Source organism: Urocitellus parryii, chromosome 12 (assembly GCF_045843805.1).
Source record: "Urocitellus parryii isolate mUroPar1 chromosome 12, mUroPar1.hap1, whole genome shotgun sequence".
Classification (NCBI taxonomy): domain Eukaryota; kingdom Metazoa; phylum Chordata; class Mammalia; order Rodentia; family Sciuridae; genus Urocitellus; species Urocitellus parryii.
The window spans coordinates 62055940-62074804 of NC_135542.1; the positions used below are offsets into that span (position 1 = coordinate 62055940).

The 18865-nt window shown below is 34.9% G+C and overlaps 1 protein-coding gene across 3 annotated transcripts in view; it reads right to left on the bottom strand.

Annotated features, from left to right (window-relative positions):
- The window catches only part of Map4k3 (mitogen-activated protein kinase kinase kinase kinase 3), a 186872-nt gene that overhangs the window by 125225 nt on the left and 42782 nt on the right, over positions 1-18865 (bottom strand). For 2 of the 3 annotated variants that reach the window (XM_026410129.2, XM_026410130.2), the window contains exon 2: positions 1036-1093. In XM_026410129.2, the coding sequence (XP_026265914.1) occupies positions 1036-1093 (58 nt within the window). Of the gene's footprint in view, positions 1-1035; positions 1094-16678; positions 16796-18865 lie in introns of all 3 variants that reach the window. The other variant, XM_077791693.1, reaches the window with a different exon arrangement.

Below are 18865 nucleotides of genomic sequence, written 5' to 3' on the forward strand. Positions count from 1 at the left end.
AGAAGATTTGGGGAAAATAAAGAAACCTTTTCTTATGATATTTGAATGTAACTAGACTATCCAAGATCTGTAAACACGTGTAATGAAAAAAAAAATGTTCTTTACTCACTATATTTCCGTGTGGTGTGAGCACATTCAACAAATCCTTAAATTTTTGTCTTAAAGGTACTTCTAAGCAGTTTACTGATGATCTATATCAAGATAGGCAAACTATAAACAGTATGGGGCCTGGTTTCTAAGAATGATTTTTTTAGCTAAGAATATTTTTTATATTTTGGGAAAGAGGGAAGAGTCCAGGGAAGAAAATGGCCTGCAAAGCCAATAATATTTATCATCTTGCCTTTTGCAGAAAAAGCTTGCTCACCCTTCAAAACTCTGAATGGATTTATGTTCATATGAAGTTGAAACCTGAAGGCACCCTAACTGCTACAGACCCGTCTGGACACGAGCACAATTACTTGGCTTACAGGAGGAGGTCTGAGAGAAAGCAGGAAGGGATTGAGTTCAGAAAGATGTGGGTTTCAAGAGGGTGGGTAAATCCAAAGGGAAAATATAGTTAAAGCAGATAAAATATATGAAATCGTCCTTATGGATTTTATAACACGTCACTCAAGGTGAAAGGTAACTCTTAGGATGCTAATGGTACACAGGTTTGAGAATTGGGTCTACCAAGAAAACAAAGTAAGATACCAGAAGCTCCATGCCCAAGTTCACATAGAAAATGGACAGGAGACAAAGAACTAGAGTACAACCTCCCAGATCTCAGTTCCCTTCCTCCCACTGCCCCGCCACAGGACAATGTAGCCCTGGAAACACACTACTATCAACTAACTTCTTCCAAGTTAGCTCCACTGGATTCAGAAGGCACTAATCAGGAGAGCTCCCCTCTCACCCCCAAAGCAGACAATTAGTTCTATTTCCCAGAAAGTACTGGGATAGAAGGTTGACCTTCTATCACTAAAATATTAAAATATCATTAAAATAAGCCTTAAGATGGCAAAAGCAATAAGAAACATCAAATGTCAAATAATTTACCTGGTTCCAATTTTATTACTTTAATTGCTGCTAATTCACCGGTGTTAACATTCCGCGCCTAAAGAAAGAAAAAGAAAAGATTATCTTTCATTTTCACTGAAAAGAAACAAGTGATCTATATTTACAAAATAAACAGTAGTATATCCATCACAGTGACTTCAGCATTAACTCGAGTATACTTAACATGGCAGTAACACCCAAAACCTCAGTACTTGCAGACATTATTCTAAATGTTTTTATGTTAATTCATTAAGTCCTCACAGCACTCTTATTAAGATAGGAACTAATGTTATTCCCATGTTGCAAATAAAGAAATGAAAGTATAGAGTAGGTAAAGAACTTGTCAGGCCATATATCTGGTAAGGGACAGTGTTGGAATTCAAACCCAGGCAGTTTGATTCCAGAGTCTAAGCTATTAAGAACTACACTCTATGTAGCTATTCATTCAAAGGTTGGTAAAAGTTTTGAGTTAATGAACTTGCCTTAAATTTTTTCATATAAAACCTACAGAATATGAAAGGTTAATTCAATTATCTAATTAAGAGAACAACCCCCTTACATCCTTTTAAACCTGATGGTAATGTCATATAATTGTATTCAATATAAAACAAATATATTTTTGCAAGTCTCATATTAAAAATAAAAGTCACTTTAAAAATCAACTCATAATATTATATTCCTGGTACTTAAAAGTGTAGTTATATCTAAATAAGCAAAAACTTCCTTTCAACTTGCATAAAATGACAATAATTCTTTGCAAATTTAAAATACTTTAAAATTAGATATATAAAACTGTTAAGTAAAAGCAGGTAAATTTTCTTATCAACCAAAAGAGAACATATGCAAATACCAGATCACAGGAAGATTCATTCATGTAACCAGGGTTATCGATTTGCAATACTCCCTTACTAGTGGATTGGTGGAGACCTGTGGATCACCTGACAAGAACTCACAATACCATTAACAAAGGAATCCTTCTAAGAATACTAGGGCATTAAAAATACAGGCAAAGGAAGGTAGACATGAGGCACAGCCATCATTAAAAATACAAAATTTTAGCTAGGCTTGGTAGCACATGACTGCAATCCCAAATACTAGGAAGGCTGAAGCAGGAGGACTGCAAGTTTGAGGCCTGCCTCAGTAACTTAGGGAGACCTTGTCTTAAAGGGGAGGGTTGTGGGGGTAGCCTGGGAGTGTGGCTTAGTGGTAGAGAGCCCCTGGGTTCAATCCCCAGTACCAAAATAAAACAACAACAACACAAAAATCTTTTAACTCAAAAGAACAATAAAAGAATTAAAAGACTCCCCCAACAAATTAAACTGTAATTTGCAAGAAAAAATTTTTTAAATGGCTTCTTCAAACAAAATCTGAGATAAACACCTGAATGTCCACTGCAGTATACACCAGATGAGAATACTTTATTTCAAACTAAACTTAAATTCCCATTAAAAGAGATAACTGTGTCAAATAGTGCTAGATAAATATTTGTCTCTGTATCTCTAGGATGAAGATATATAAACGACAAAGCAGAATTCCATTCTGGGAGCATTTGTAAAGGAGGGTGGCGTATACCTGGATAACACGCAGGTTATCTCTTTTCAACATTAGTTAGAAAGCTTCTAAACTCTACCACAACTTGCCTCTCCTTAAACTTAGATGTCCTTTCTCCTTCCTCTGCTCTTCAAGTCCCATCATTTTTAGCATCTTCTGCAAATAAGACAAGAAGCTTTTCTAATTCTCAGCATTTAAAAATCACACCATGATTTGTTTGTTTATTGAAAAGAAATTTAGGGATACAAATGTAGGTCAGTGGTACAGCATTTGCCTACCATGCCACAAGGCCCTGGGTTCCATCATCAGAACAAAAAAAACCCCATAATTAAAGGAAATTCATAGTATGGATGACCGGATGATTCTATTATGGAACAACCGAAAAATGTGAAATCATACACAGGGTTTATTGTTTACAGCTGAAATTCTGTTCCCAGTGACCACACGAGGGCACACTCTCTTTTGAAGTTACACAGAATCTTTCCAAAATGGTTGCTGTACACAATGTACTCTGCTAAAAATAGATTTACAAACAGTTAACACATCACATATTTAACAGAAAAAACATGACAGTTAACTACTGATGAGTAGTTAACCAGTCAATATTTACTACCAGCTTAAATTATGAATATAATATTTCAAAATATATTATCAATCCAGAATTTTCAAAGGATCACGGGTTTTTTAAATATTTATTTTTTTTTAGTTATAAGTGGACACAATATTTTTATTTTATATTTATGTGGTGCTGAGCATCAAACCCAGTGCCTCACACATGCCAGGCAAGCATTCTACCTCTGAGCTACAACCGCTGTCCAAGGATAACAGTTCTAAAATTAGGGTTCGTTAGAGTAAATAGAAAATCAGATAGTTAAAATGATTAACGTTTTTTTTCTTCCTATGCTGTCTAAAATATGTTCTAATATGTAACTTATTCTTAAGATGTTTCACCAAAAAAAGGATAAATTACTTAAAAAAAAACAGGAAACATCAATTTCTGAGTCTTTGCTCATCAAAATTCGTGTTTACTAGTGAAGACTTTTTAAATCATTCTGATTCACCAATAACCTTGGTCTTCTGGCTAAAATAAATTACATTTTGCTGTTATCTAATTTGACAGTGGTTACAGTTATACACTAAATTTAAAAAACACCACCTCTAATATCCTGTATCTGCTATTCTTTTTTCAATCACTGCAAATAACTTTTAAAAATGAAATCAAGGTAGATATTATAAGATACTAACATGTATAAAGTTAAAAGATTTAATTCAGTATTAATAACACACTTTTCATATTTCCTAAGGGCAGAAAACCAAGGATAAATATCCTGAGCATGTAGACCTAGTCATCTGCTTCATCACTGATAAGACCACTCCCCTTCACAGGCTCCTACCACAAGGTTCTGATCATATCATTCTTGAATTTAAAACTCTTCAAGAATATACACCATTGCTTCAAGACAAAGATTCAAATTCCTTGTCGGCCTATTAAAATTTTTCACTAAACACACCACTTTTATAACAGCTTTACTCTGACAGAATCCACAAATCATAAAATTCACCCTTTTACTATATGTGTGTGTATATTCTGTACATATATTACTGTATAGTATTGTATACATTCAACATTATATATATATATATATATATACACACACACACACGTGTGTGTGTGTGTGTGTACATAAAATCTTCAATTCTGTAACCACTACTATTGAATTTGAGAACATTTTTATCACTTCAAAATAACCCCAGACTCATTAGCCATCACTCCCTATTGCAGCTCTTCTCAGGGCCTGGCAACTGCTAATCCACTTCCCTTCTCAGCGAACCTAACCATTATGAATGGGATCAAACAATATGTGGTCCTCTGTAACTGGTTTCTTCCATGTAGCACAATGTTTTCAGATTCATCCACAATGTGCACTCATCCATGTGTTACTACTGTCAACTATTTTGTGTGTGTGTGTGTGTGTGTATGTTGCTGAGAATTGGACTCAGGGCCTTGTGCATGTGAGGCAAGCACTCTATCAACTGAGCTATATCCCCAGCCCCAAGAAATATTCTATTACATGAAAATGTCACATTTTATTTACCCATTCCTCAGCTGAAGGATATATAGAAGATTTCTACTTTTTAACTGCTGTGAATACTGCTATACACATGAGTATACAAATTTTTGTGTGGATCTGTGTTTTCAATTCTCTTTTGAGTACAGACACCTAAGAGAGGAAATGCTGGGTCACATAGCAATTCTATGTTTAACTTTTTGAAGAACTGCCAAACTGTTTTCCAAAGTAGCTACACTATTTTACATTATCATCAGCAATGAACATAAGGGCTCCAGTTTCTCCACATCTTTGCCTATTTGCTGTTTTCATTTTAGCCAATTTAGTGGAGATGGAGTGATCTCTCATTGTGGCCTGATTTACATTTCACTAAAGACGAATGATGTTGGCATCTTTCTCACAGTAAGCACTGGCCATCTGAATAATTTCTTTATAATCCAACTCTTTGCCCATTTTTAACTGCTATTTATTGTTGACTTGTAAGAAATTCATATATTCTGTATACAAATCCCTTAACAGTTATATGATTTGCAAGTATTTCCTCCCATCCTGTCTTCATTGTCTTGATGGTATCCTTTGAAGCACAAAACTTTTAGTTTTGATGAAGTACAACTTCGTTATGTTTTTTCAGTTGGGTTTTTAGTCTTCTAGCTAAGACCTTAAGGCCACTGTTTCTTTCTTGTATTTTCTTCTAATAGTTTCAGACCTCACATTTAGGTTTATGATCCACTTGAGCAAATTTTTATATGGTATCAGGTGGGGCTTCAATTTCATTTATTTGCATGTGGATTTGTTGCAAGTTGTGAAGTACAGCATTTTAATTATAATACCTTCTATTATTGGGTCCCTGTCTATCTTTCTAGTCATTCCCTAATTTGTATCTTAGACTCTGGCCAAACTAAAAAATTGTCACTCCTTAGTGCTATCCACACTTTTGCCCAACTGTCAGATATTCTTTAAGGCTCAGCTTAGGTTATCCTGGCCCTGGTCTCATACTTATTCTTGCTTATGCATCCCACACACATGCTTCCACAGAACCTGGGTAACCTTTCTCAAACAGGAGTAGGCCTGGTGAGGAAAATCTTGCTGACCTAGAACAGATCTGTTTATAGGAGTTCTTGGAAATACTACTGAATTTCAGATCTGTTCCAGAACTTCTTTGGTTTGATGAACCTTTGGAGGCCATTCAAATAACTACTTTGGTAAAGGATTCTTCTGAGATGATTTCACACTGATTGCTGAGTTATCTTCAATTATCAGAAAAGTATTCCTCGAATGTAGACTGACGCTAAGCAATATCATTAAGAAACCATCATTAAGAGCCAAAAAAACGCTTGGCGCGGGGGTGCACACCTATAATCCCAGTGACTCTGGAGGCCAAGACAAGAGAATTTCAAGTTCAAAGTCAGCTTTAGCAATTTAGTGAGGCCCTAAGCAACTTAGCAAGACCCTGTCTCAAAATAAACTATAAAAAGTGTTGGGGATGTTGCTCAGTGGTTAAGCACTCTTGGGTTCAATCCCTGGTACCAAAAAAAAAGAGGCAAAATAAATGTGCTTGGCACTATATAAAGTGAGTTAAAGGCAATTATTATCAGTAAAAAGTCTGACTAATGCGTACTGAGCACCCTCAGATTTCCAAAGCTTATTATGTAGATGTCCAAAGAAACATGAAAGGTTCTGAAATGAGAGTTAAGAAATAAAAATTTAGTCCTGCTCTACCATTAACAAGCAACAGGATTTGAGCAAGTTATTCCCTTGTGTCCGTCCTCTCTTAGACCCCTCCACCCACAACTTAAAAATAATAAGGAGAAAATAAACTATTTATTGATTCTTGATTTTAATTCTTGCACCAAAGGAGTCTTATTAAGAAAGTTGGGACCTAATCCCACATAATGGAGATTTGGGCCTATTTTTTCTTCTATTAGACACAGAGTCTCTGGTTTTATTCCTAAGTTCTTGATCCATTTTGAGTTGAGTTTTGTGCAAGTTGAGAGATAGGGGTTTAATTTCGTTTTTTTTTTTTTTTTTTTGCAGATGGATTTCCAGTTTCCCCAGCACCATTTGTTGAAGAGGCTATCTTTTCTCCAATGTATATTTTTGGCACCTTTGTCTAATATAAGATAATTGTAATTTTGTGGTTTAGTGTCTGTGTCCTCTACTCTGTACCACTGGTCTACCAGTCTGTTTTGGTGCCAATACCATGCTGTTTTTGTTACTATTGCTCTGTAGTATAGTTTAAGGTCTGTTATAGTGATGCCATCTGCTTCACTTCCTGCTTAGTATTGCTTTAGCTATTCTGGGTCTCTTATTTTTCCAGATGAATTTCATAATTGCTTTTTATATTTCTATGAGGAATGTCACTGGGATTTTGATCAGAATTGCATTAAATCTGCATAGTGCTTTTGGAAGTATGGGTATTTTGGTAATATTAATTCTGCCTACCCAAACGCAAGGTAGATAGTTCCATCTTTAATTTCTTTCTTTAGGGTTCTGTACTTTTCATTATATAGCTCTTTCAAAACCTCGTTTGTTGATTCCCAAGTATTTTATTTTTTTGAGGCTACTGTAAATGTAGTAGTTTTCCTCGTTTCCCTTTCTGAGGATTTGTCACTGATATATAGAAATACCTTTAATTTATGGGTGTTGATTTTATATCCTGCTACTTTGCTGAATTTACTAGTTTTCTGGTGGAACTTTTAGGGTCTTCTAGGTATAGAATCATATCATCAGCAAGTAGTGCCAATTTGAATTTTTCTTTTCCTATGTGTATCCCTTTAATTTCTTTCATCTAATTGCTCTAGCCAGTGTTTCAAGAACTATGTTAAATAGAAGTGGTGAAAGAAGGCATCCCTGTCTTGTTCCAGTTTTTAGAGGGAATGCCTTCAATTTTTCTCCATTTAGAATGATATTGGCCTGGGGCTTAGCATAGATGGCCTTTATGATGTTGAGATATATTCCTGTTATCCCTAGTTTTTCTAATGTTTTGAACATAAAGAGGTGCTGAATTTTGTTGAATGCTTTTTCTGCATCTATTGAGATGATCATATGATTCTTATCTTTGGGTCTATTGTTGTGATGAATTACATTTACTGATTTCTGTATGTTGAACCAAACTTGCATCCCAGGGATGAATCCCACATGATCGTGGTACACAATCTTTCCCAGTCCTTTTTGAGAAAGGGCTCACTAAATTGCAAGGTCTCTGATTTGCAATCCTTCTGCCTCAGCCTCCTGAGTCGCTGGGATTATAGGCGTGCACCACTGTGCCTGGCTCATTTGTTTTAAGTACCTTTTATGGCTAGTACAGTATGAAGTATCAGGTCCTTTATTGAAAGGGTTTGCCAACCTTGCTCTACATTAACTTTTTTTTGGCACTGGGGATTTAACCCAGGGAGTCCCACGTGCTGGTGAATGCTGATCAAGCACCCTCACTGACAATATCCCCAGCTCTTGCCAATTCTGCTCTAAAACAGCACTGTCCAAAAGAATGTTCTTCACTGACAGAAATGTTATATATCTGTGCTGACATATTTGTTCTATGCCACATGTACCTATTCTATTGATGAAATGAAATGAGGCCAGTACAACTGAAGAGCTGAATTTTGTCCAATCATAAAATATTTATATGTGATAGTTAAAACTGGGGGTTTTAATTCTTAAAAAACATACAAGAAATAGGATTTTGGGGATATAGTTCTAAGTAGTTTTAACACATATACAGACATGTGTTACCACCACAATCAGAAAACAGAAAAGTTCCACTGTTGTAAAAACTGCACTAGAATTATATCCTAAATCCAGACACACTGGTTTGTTCTCTGCCACTATCCGTTTGTCCTTAATCATTCATTATGTAACCTCTTGAGACTCCTCCTGCTTTAAATTGTTGCATGTCTCATTAGTTTATTCCTTTTTGTTGCTAAATAGTATTCTACTGCATGGATATACTACAGTTTATCCATTTACCAGTTAAAGAATATCTGGTTGTTTTCAATCTGGAACAAATATGAACACAGTTCTTATAAACATTTGTGTATAGGTTACTTAATACTCAGGAGTGGGACTAGCTCATATCATGGAATATTCATAAGAAAATGTCAAACTATTTCTAGAGTGGCAGTACCATTGTTCATTCCCAACAGCAATGTTTTATACATTCCAGCTGCCCTGCATCGCTGTGATGTGATGAATTACATTTATTGATTTCAGTATGCTGAATGTATAGCTACTACTATATTTTAATTTAGTCATTCTAGTAGGTATGTAATGGTAGCTCACAGTGGATTTAGTTTGCATTTCTCTAATGGCTAATGACATTGAACAAGTATTTCTGTCCTTATCAGCTGTTTCCTGGTGAAGTGTCTCCCAGTCTTTTGTCCTTGCTTTAACTTTATCTTTTGTAAAGATATCAATCGGTGGATTAGGACCTATTCCTATGAGCTCATTAACCTTAATTACCTCATTAAACAACCTGTCTCCAAATACTGTGGCATTCTAAGGTACTGGGGTTAGGACTTCAACATATAAATTTGGAAGAAAACAATTCAGCCATAATGTTCTGTGAAATACATGTTAAGAAAACAAAACAAAACAAAAAAGCTGCAGACCGGGGGGAAATAACTGCAAACATATATCTGATAAAGGACATTCTATTTATAGAATATATAAAGAATTCCCAAAACTCAATAAGAAAATTAATATCCCAGTTAAAGCAAAGTAGAGAACAGATGCACAGAGAAAAATAAGAGATGAGAAAAGAATAGAACTCCAAGCTGCTTCTGACAACTTTCCAGTTCCACATCATGTGTATCTTTGCATGGCCTGTCAAATGGGTTTTTGTTTCTTGAAACTAGATAATTAAAGATCCAAATTTCTAGGACTCCATGATCCTAATTTCAGAAAAGAGAAAAACAGATTGAGACTATCAGACTAACTTTTTAAAAACGTAGTTAGTAGATAATGATTGCATAGAGACATGGAAACTAATCTGCGAGTGATAAAAAGAGTACAGCTAGTTCCAAAACTCACCAATAAATTCTGTTTCACAGCTTCATTTCGAATTTTGGGATTCTATTAGACTTTGTCCATATCAACAACACTTTTAAATGTTAACTGGCAGATCACAAATGTCAACTAATAAATACGATTTAATTGTGGCACTGAGTTTTGGAAAAATAAGAAGGATCAGGTAACAAAATTCCAATTTCCTACACAGAAGGCAACAGTAGCATCCTCCTCCAATGTGCATTAAAAAAAAAAAAAAAAAAAAAAAAACCCACAAGGTTTTGTTTTTGGAAATAGATTAAAACTAGATAGGAAACACCCTCCTCCCACTATAAATTACTATATACGTTAGACAAGATGCAACAAAACACTTTTAAAGAAACTGCTAAACTCAAAAGTCTCACAGGAGGTAAAAACAGAAAATACAGTAATGAGCCAAAAAAAAAAAACCACAACAAACTAGTGACTCAGTGATATAGTGCTTGCCTGGCATGTGCAAGGCCCTGAGTTCAATCCCTAGCATTGCATGTATACATGAATGAATAAGCAAATAAATATGCTGAATGAATTCATTGAATGAAATCAGAGCAGTAAGCAAAAACTAAATCTACGACTTTAGTTGAAACTTGAAATCTAGAGACTTGAATTTTGAGTTTTACTAGATATGGTGAAAGTTGTAATTGAGACTACTGCATAAAATCTCCACACTGAAGGGCCATAGCCCTCAGTAAATGCTGGTAGGTGAGGGGAAAGGGCTCTATCCATTGACAAGAGAGTAAATAAAAAGCAATCTGTTTGCATCAGGCCTCCACCTCTCTCCTGGAAATTCTTAATTACAAACCTCTCCTAAGTGGGGTATAGGGTTAAAAATTAACACTTTTTGTGAGGTCCAGGAACCTCAAGTCAGGAAATAAATTTAAGTTCTTTCTGAGCATCTACCAGAAACAGAAGCAATTCTTCTGAAGAAAAACATACCTTCACCTTACATTCCAGGAGATTCCTACATGATAGTATTAGCCAAATATATGAACTTAAAATAAAATTATCAAACACATTAGGAGGACTGGGCTGTAGTTAGTTTGGAGCACTTGCCTAGCATGCATGAGGCTTTTGGTTCAATCATCAGCACCATACGCATACACAGAGCAGGATAGAGCAGGGGGAGCTATGGGAAACCAAATTAAATGTGCGTAAGTTAAAATTGTGGAATTAAAAGATATACAACATAAAATTACACTTAAAGTATGCTTTAAAAGTTCACAGAACAAGGTAACAAATATATGGGCCAGAAACAAGAGGCTAACAAAAATGACTTGGACGACAGGCAAAACAAAACAGGATTTCTGAAAATAGGAAAAAAAAATACAATCCTTCACAGAAAAAAGAAATACAAAAGAGAAATTAAAAAACATAAAGAATAGGATAAAAAGATCTAAACTACAACTAACTAAAGCTTCCAAACAAAGAATGGAGAACCCATATTTTTTAAGAAATAGTGGCTAGAAAATTTCAAAAACAGAAGACAAAACCTCAGATCCCAGAGACAAATCCCTAGGAGAATAAAAAAGAAAAGCACATCTAGATACACTATGTGAAACTGTACAATATAGAAGGCCAAGAGGCTATCTTTAAGAGCAGCCAAAGAAAAGGAGTAAGTTTATCCACAAAAGGGGGGGAAAAAAGCAATTAGATTTCTCAGAGGAGCAATAAAAAACAGAAGGACTAAATACAAATTAGAAAAATTATGTCATTCTAGAATTATATTCTCAAGTAAAACATCAAGAAATTGGGAAAAACAGACATTTACTAACAAAAACTCAGAGTTTACTTCCAAATGCACAATAATGTCTTCTTTTAAAGAAGTTTAAAAAAAAAAAGACTCAAGTTTCATTGATACTCAAATGAAAGAAATATCAATTTAACAATTGGCAATCTTGGGTAGATATAAACAAATACTGATTACTGTAGCAAACAACAATAATGTTATATTTATTCAATATTTTAAAAAGCTAGAGTCAAATGTTGAACAAAATACCATGGAAACAGGAAAATGGGATTGCATTAAATCACTCCAAATACCTTGTATTATTTGGGAGTGGGCAGAGTTGTAAATAATGTTGAGTCTTACCATCAAGTCTATGTATGAAGATATAAAGAATAACTCTAGAATAATAAAAGTAGTATATGCTAGAGATTCTTAATTGAGGAGGATATCACCTCCACATAGAGAAAAGGGGATGTGTTTGGAAATATCAAAAGCTTTTCTGGTTGTATCAATTAGAGGGGTTGGGATTACAGATGTCCCTTTCCACTTACAGAGTGCCACCCAATGACAGGCCTGATCCAAATGCCAACAGCATTGCTATGGCTTGGGTATATTTCACAGTGTCTCCCAAAAGTCCATGTATTGGATGCTTAGTCCCAGAGTGGTAGTATTAGAAGGAGATATGAAATTTTTAAGAAGGGGACATGATAGGAGGTCCTGAAGTCATTAGGGACCTGCCCTCAGAAGGGATTATGGGAGCCCAGAATCTCTGTATTCCATTCTAGCTATGTGATGTTTGGCTTGCCATTATGCTGTTAAACCTTCGCTAGGTGCTGAACCAATGGAACTACCCAATCTTGGTCTTTCAGCTTCCCAAACTGTGAGTTAAATAAATCTTTCTTCTTTATGAATTAGTCTGCCTCAGGTATTTCATTATAGTAATGAAAAATGAACTAATACAGGTGCCAACAATGAAAAATTCTGTATATACCTATAAAAATGATATTAAACTGAATATAGAAATTAAACAACACAAAAAGAACTATTTGTAGAACTGCTTTAAATTGCAGATTTAAAGATGTGTCGATCTGGAGCTCCATACATACAGATTCTACATCAGCAGATTTGAGGTGACCCCCATGGCCTATTATTTCAATACCACCTAAATGACTCTGATTCAATCAACAGAGACTACAAATCACACTTTGAAAAAGACTGCAGTCTAATGAAGGTTAGTAAAATGACATAGGAATGGGATTTAAGAGATTATGATTACAAGGGAAGGCTATGGAGGAAGTCATGCCCAGGGCCGAAGAAAAATCTAACCGTAGGGATTAAGAATTCATGTGCATATATCAGCAGGGTATGCACATGCCTATAATCCCAGTGGCTCAGGATCACGAGTTCAAAGCCTCAGCAATGGTGAGGCACTAAGCAACTCAGTGAGACCCAGTCTCGAAATAAAATATAAATAGGGCTGGAGATGTGGCTCAGTGGTCAAGTGCCCCTGAATTCAATCTCCTAAAAAAAAGAAGAATTCATGTGCACATATCATTAACTGTTCCCAAATCAGAAAATGAAGAATAAAAGAGAATGTTCTTTTTTGTATGCTGGCAAATGTTTAAAAACCAGCTTGAGAAAATGAGAGCAGACCAAGTCTTGAGTTACAGTGCTTTAGTGATGTAAACATACTACCAGAGCAGATTACAACCTTGCAGCTAAACTGGTATCTCTGAATGCAAACATGGGCATACAGGCTCATTATGTCATTAGTTAAAAAAAAAAAATGGTGGGTGGAGGGGGGCTTCAGGACATCACTGATTAAAATGCTACCATGTAGCTTTTGTTTAATACAAATGCAGGCTAACACCTCTCCACCAGTATCCCTGGAGAATGAAGACTTGCATTTTCTAGGCAACAGGATAAAATGTTAAATGGAAACAATATTTTAATTTTAAAAATACTGTGTATTTATTAAGTATATGGTATAAAATTTAACATTCCCAGCTAAATCAATATTGCCAACTGCATCGATTACCTATTAATTGTCTTGAAGTGATGAACTTAAAGGCTACTGAGGATGTAATGCTATTTGTCTATACCACGGGTTTTTAACCTGGGGCCCAAGACTGGGCTGCAGCGAGCCCAAGTACCATGTTTACACATGTGAGAAGAAAGACTACAAACTTCCATTGGATTCCTCAGAGATGTTCCTAACTCACAGGTTAAGAATCACTTCTCTAAATAAGTACAGGCTGTTCTGCTTATTTAATTTGAAAGATTTGAGTTTTCTCCCTGTCTCTTATCAGGTTGTGAGTGGTTAATTCTTACTGTCAGCCTGATGCTTAAATCCACCCTCACCTCCTAATTTGTTCGAAGTTAGAGAAACAATAAGTGAGCATGTCAGAAATGAATTTTAATTAAATCACTGAGGGCTTCACCTATTAATACAGTGAATAAAAACTAAAAGTGTGAAAACTGGAGGCTAATATATAAAAATAAACTGAATACTTATTTATGTGGACAACCAGATGTTCAGATTAAGTATAATAGCACTAAAACAAGATATTCTACCCAATAAGATCTTTGTCCCATTAGAAGCCTTCTATTTAAGGTAATTTCAACCTTAACAAAGGAATACCCATACTTCCCCACTTATCCATAGATTCACTTTCTGTGGTTTCAGTTACCTGTAGTCAACTTTGGTGAGAAAATGTTAAATGGAAAATTCTAGAAATAATGAATTTATAAATTTTAACTTTTTTATAGCAGATTGTTATAACTATTCTATTATGGTTATAGTTGTTAGTCTCTTACTGTATCCAACATATAAATTAAACCTTATCATAGGTATGTACATTAAGGAAAAACAGTATATATAGGGTTTTCTATGACCCAAGGTTTCAGACATCCACTCAGATCTAGGAACATATTGTCTGCAAATAAAATCTGGGTTGTTGGGGAGGGAGAAGAGGGATGCCTTAGCACCTATAAATTTCAGAATCCCATTTTTTGCAATAAGTTATTTCAAAATAAAGTTATATAGCAGAAAATTTCATTTTTTTAACTTAAAATCACATTTACATTGGGGATAAGAGAAAAAAGTACTGGAACATGTACCTACACTTCAGGGCTGGATATATATCTTTTATTAAAATCAATGAAATGAGAAGGACATACATATGTTTTTCCATGATATAAAATTCCACAGTAAGTTAAATATATTTATAAGACAGATTAACTCAGCTTCATCATGTCTTTCAGTATCACTGACGAAGCACTACTATGAAAAATATTTTGAAACAGTTTTTTCTGTTATTATATAAATTTTTTCTACTATTACTTCTTTTTTCACTAAAAGTTTACCCATTACAAAAGACCAATATGAATAATATCATTCTTTTTTCATGTTTCTCCTGTTTCCAACATCTTTTAACAGCATCTCATTTGCTTGTTACTGCTGGCCATTTACTTCAATATGTAATCTCAGGGGACGACAACCTGAGGGGCAGGGAAAGGCAGTACAAATTCCAAGGACATACTGATCTAGAATAGGCCTTAGATGAAGACAGCTGGAACCAAGTAACTGAATGGGGATAGAGAGAAATGGTTAAAATTCTATTATTCTAGGTTGTTGTCCTCCAGAGCAAAAATTAACAAGGGCCACAAGTTCTTGCATCAAAATATGATATCTAAAAATAGTCTGCTATCTCCAGTGAGATCAGTTCAAGTTACTGTCAAAGACTTGGGTCTCTTAACTGCTGCTATGCCTCTCTCATCTTGTCTTTGGCCTCATAAATATGTTCTCCCTATCATATTCTCTGAGCTGATTCTATTTCTTTTTCCAAAATTTGCTCTTTTTTTCCCCCTCCTGTACATCTGTCCGGGTTATTTCATAAGTTATCTGAGAATAAGCGGTCTTAGTACCAGGTGGCCTCAGAGACCTAAGTCCAGCACTGCTGGAGACAAATGGTCCATTCCATTATGGTCCTTCCTTTGAGGACTGTTCTGGATTCCTAAAGTACAGCAGAAACACAGCAATTTAATTCGCAAATACAATATGGCCCTTGTTAATTTGTCCAGACTATTTCTTGTTAGTATTCCCTTAACAGTATAGTATAACAACCAAATTTTACAACTTATAGACATTATAAGTGACTTAGTAATTATAAGTATTTTAGAGATGATCTAAAGGGTATTGCATAAGTTTATGCAATTATGAGGCTATCTTTGTAAGATATTTGAGAATCTGCAGATTTGAGTATCCATGTTGAATCCCCGAGATATTAAGAAAAAACTATATGTAAATTAAAAGATTAAGATTTCCCTCTGCTTTACTTAGTCATTCTTTACTTATTCTTTAGAAGCACTTCCTCCCCTGAAATAAACAGGTAAGCAGGCAAGATGGTATACATGTGAACATCAACACATACAAAGGCAATATGTGGTAGTGAGTGTATACTGTTTAAATCCTACTCCATCATTTATTATGAACACATAATACATGTATTAGATGTATGACAGTGGGCAAATTCCTTATTCACATGCTAGTTCCCTTATACAAACTGGAGATAATGAGGTAAATTACCCCAGAAGGCTGTTATGAAGGCTGAATCAGTCAATACTTATAAAGAGCTCAGAATAGTTCAGGCAGATACTAAGTGAACAATAAATTATCAACTGTATTTTATTATTAGTCATACATAAATGCACAAAATCCCATTTTAAATATGCAGCAATACAGGTAATGTCTATTATCATTTTAATGTTATGTTTCCTAAATAAAGGTAAGTAAATATTTTCATAATCAGAAAAACACTTTTATTTAAAAGTTTAAACAATTTCAGTGTATATCCAAAGCCAAGAGTGAAGGGTGGAACTTTTTTACCTTTTGTTTTCTACCATGGTAACTCAGTAAGTGTGACTCAAAATAGGACATAAACTGGAAAAATATTAAGAAATCTATATTAATTTGCTTAAAATGTACTATACTATGTGTGTTAAGTAAAAACAATAATTGTATTTAAAAAAAAAAAGCATCTAAGGGGCTGAGGATGTGGCTCAGTAGTAAAGAACTGGCCTCACATGCATATAGCCCTTGGTTCCGTCTGTAGCACCTTGGGGAAAAAAAGCAGAAGCTTCATCATAAGATGAAGGTTTATGTAAAACAAATAATAATTTCATAAAAGAAAAATTAAAATTATGTTTTAGAAATATAAACTGATGAATATATAATGTTGTATAGTGCACTTACTTATTTTTGTTCTCAAAATCAAAAGTGGAAGCCAGAGCTGGGTACAGTGTTGCACCTGTAATCAATCTCAGCAACTCAGGAGGCCAAGGCAGGAAGACTGCCAAGTTCAAAGCCAACCTGGGAAATTTAAGAAGAAAAAAAAAAGTCTTGGAACACAGCTTAGTGGTTAAGTGTCTCTAGGTTCAATCCCCAGTGCTGGGAGGGAAAAATTGGAGTAGAGGTTTAGGGTGTCAATAAAGTAACGTCAGAAAGCAAATAAATTTATTTTATCCTTAACTGATAAGTGGTGATTTATAGTCAATAATGGAAAGAAAGAGGAAAGGGGAAGATAAAAAAGGAGAAGCAAGAGAAAAGAAGCACACAGAGGGTATTTTCTTGGTTTAAAAAAAAAATCAAAATATAAAAGGGTATATGCTCCTCTGGAAGAAGCTACCCCACCCTGAAATAGGAAAGTTGAATAAAATTCAAACTAGGAGAAAAGAAGATGAGAGGGAGGGAGAAAAGGCACCTAAATATCAGAGATTTCTTTCATTTTAATAAAAATTTAATGCTGCTGGTCACACATTTACCAGGAAACAATCCGTTATGGAAATATTCTTATTTTATAATCAATAAAACTATGGAAATATTTATTTGCTATAAATCAAATATTTATTTTCTATAAATCAAACTGTCATCTGACAGTTTTTATATATAGCTCATTTTTTATGGTTTTCCAAACATGTTTCCACTCCATTTTATATAAACTGAAAGCTTTAAAAATTTTAGTCACAATTGGAAAAGAAAGAAAGAAAGAAAAACTTACAGTTATCCAAGAGAAACAACCAGTGTAATAGCACCAGTTAATTAAGAACATGCTGATCATGTTGATATAGTACATCCTAATACAACATTTAAGTAGACTTAGCAGGAGGGTTAGGGGCAACAGTGACAAAGTACTTTACCTCAAGTGTGCACAACAGAAATACAGTATTATAATAACTATTCAGTAATACCTTACTTGTTAGGAAAACAGACTTTCTGTAAATCTGAGCAAATGAAATGAAATACTAGCTCCAAATGCATGATTTAAAAGATGAGGTTGGTTTGGTATTTGTGAAGTAAACCATAAGCAGCCAACAACAATGAAGGGACTGAATAATAGGAAACCTAAAATCATGACCTGACGCATTATGTCCAGTGAGATCTACAGAAGATTAACTGCTATTCACAAAAGCTGAAAAGCAGAGGCCACAAGCAAATAAAGTGAGTATGCTGGTGGTAGGGGGCCTGGGAGGGCAAGCAGTCAAAAGAGAACAGAGTGGCAGAAGACCGCAAAGGTCAGAGGCAGTGACAGCCACAGTAAACAGTCTGAGAAGGCTTGGAGTACCTGGGCCTTCAAAGGTGTTATGTTCAGAAACTGTCAAACACAGTTAAAGGTATGATATCTGTCACACAAATTGCAAATATTCTCTAGAAACATGCCAAGAGCATTTTTAAAACATCTGGAAGTGAAAATGTGTGTGATTAACCAAGAAATGCTTCTAAAAAACTGAAAGACACAATCATTAGAAAAATGTGTATCTGTTGGACGAATAAACAAAATAGATCAATGGTATTCAAATTTAGAATATGTAAAAACAGCAACTTACATCACTGTGAAGACACTTTTAGAACAGTTAATATGGAGAAAGAAGGGTTAGAGACTCCTATCTGATGCTACACAAAAAGTTCAGGTGTTATAAGACTTAAATGTAAAAGACAATATTAATAAAATATTATAAGAAAACCTGTTGCATTTTGATAATCATGGAGTGAAAGATTTCAAGAGAAAAACAGCAACATAATTATGGATTCCCTGTGCCAAAATAAATAACTAGAAAATGGACAGTCAGGTGTGATAGCACATGCCTGTAAATCGTAAAGCCTCAGGAGGCTGAGGCAGGTGAATCATAAGTTCAAGGCCAGCCTCAGCAACTTGGCAAGACTCTAAGCAACTTACCAAGAACTGTCTCAAAAGAATTTAAAGGGGGTGGGGGGTGGGGGTGAGGCAGCACTGGGGCATATCTCAGTAGTAGAGTGCCCCTGGGTTCAATGCCTAGTACCAAAAAATACAAGTAAAAGATGACACTAAGTAATAGTTTATATAAGAACTACAAATAAGTTAAAACATTAAAATACATTTTTTGGTGTATTGATCTGACAAAC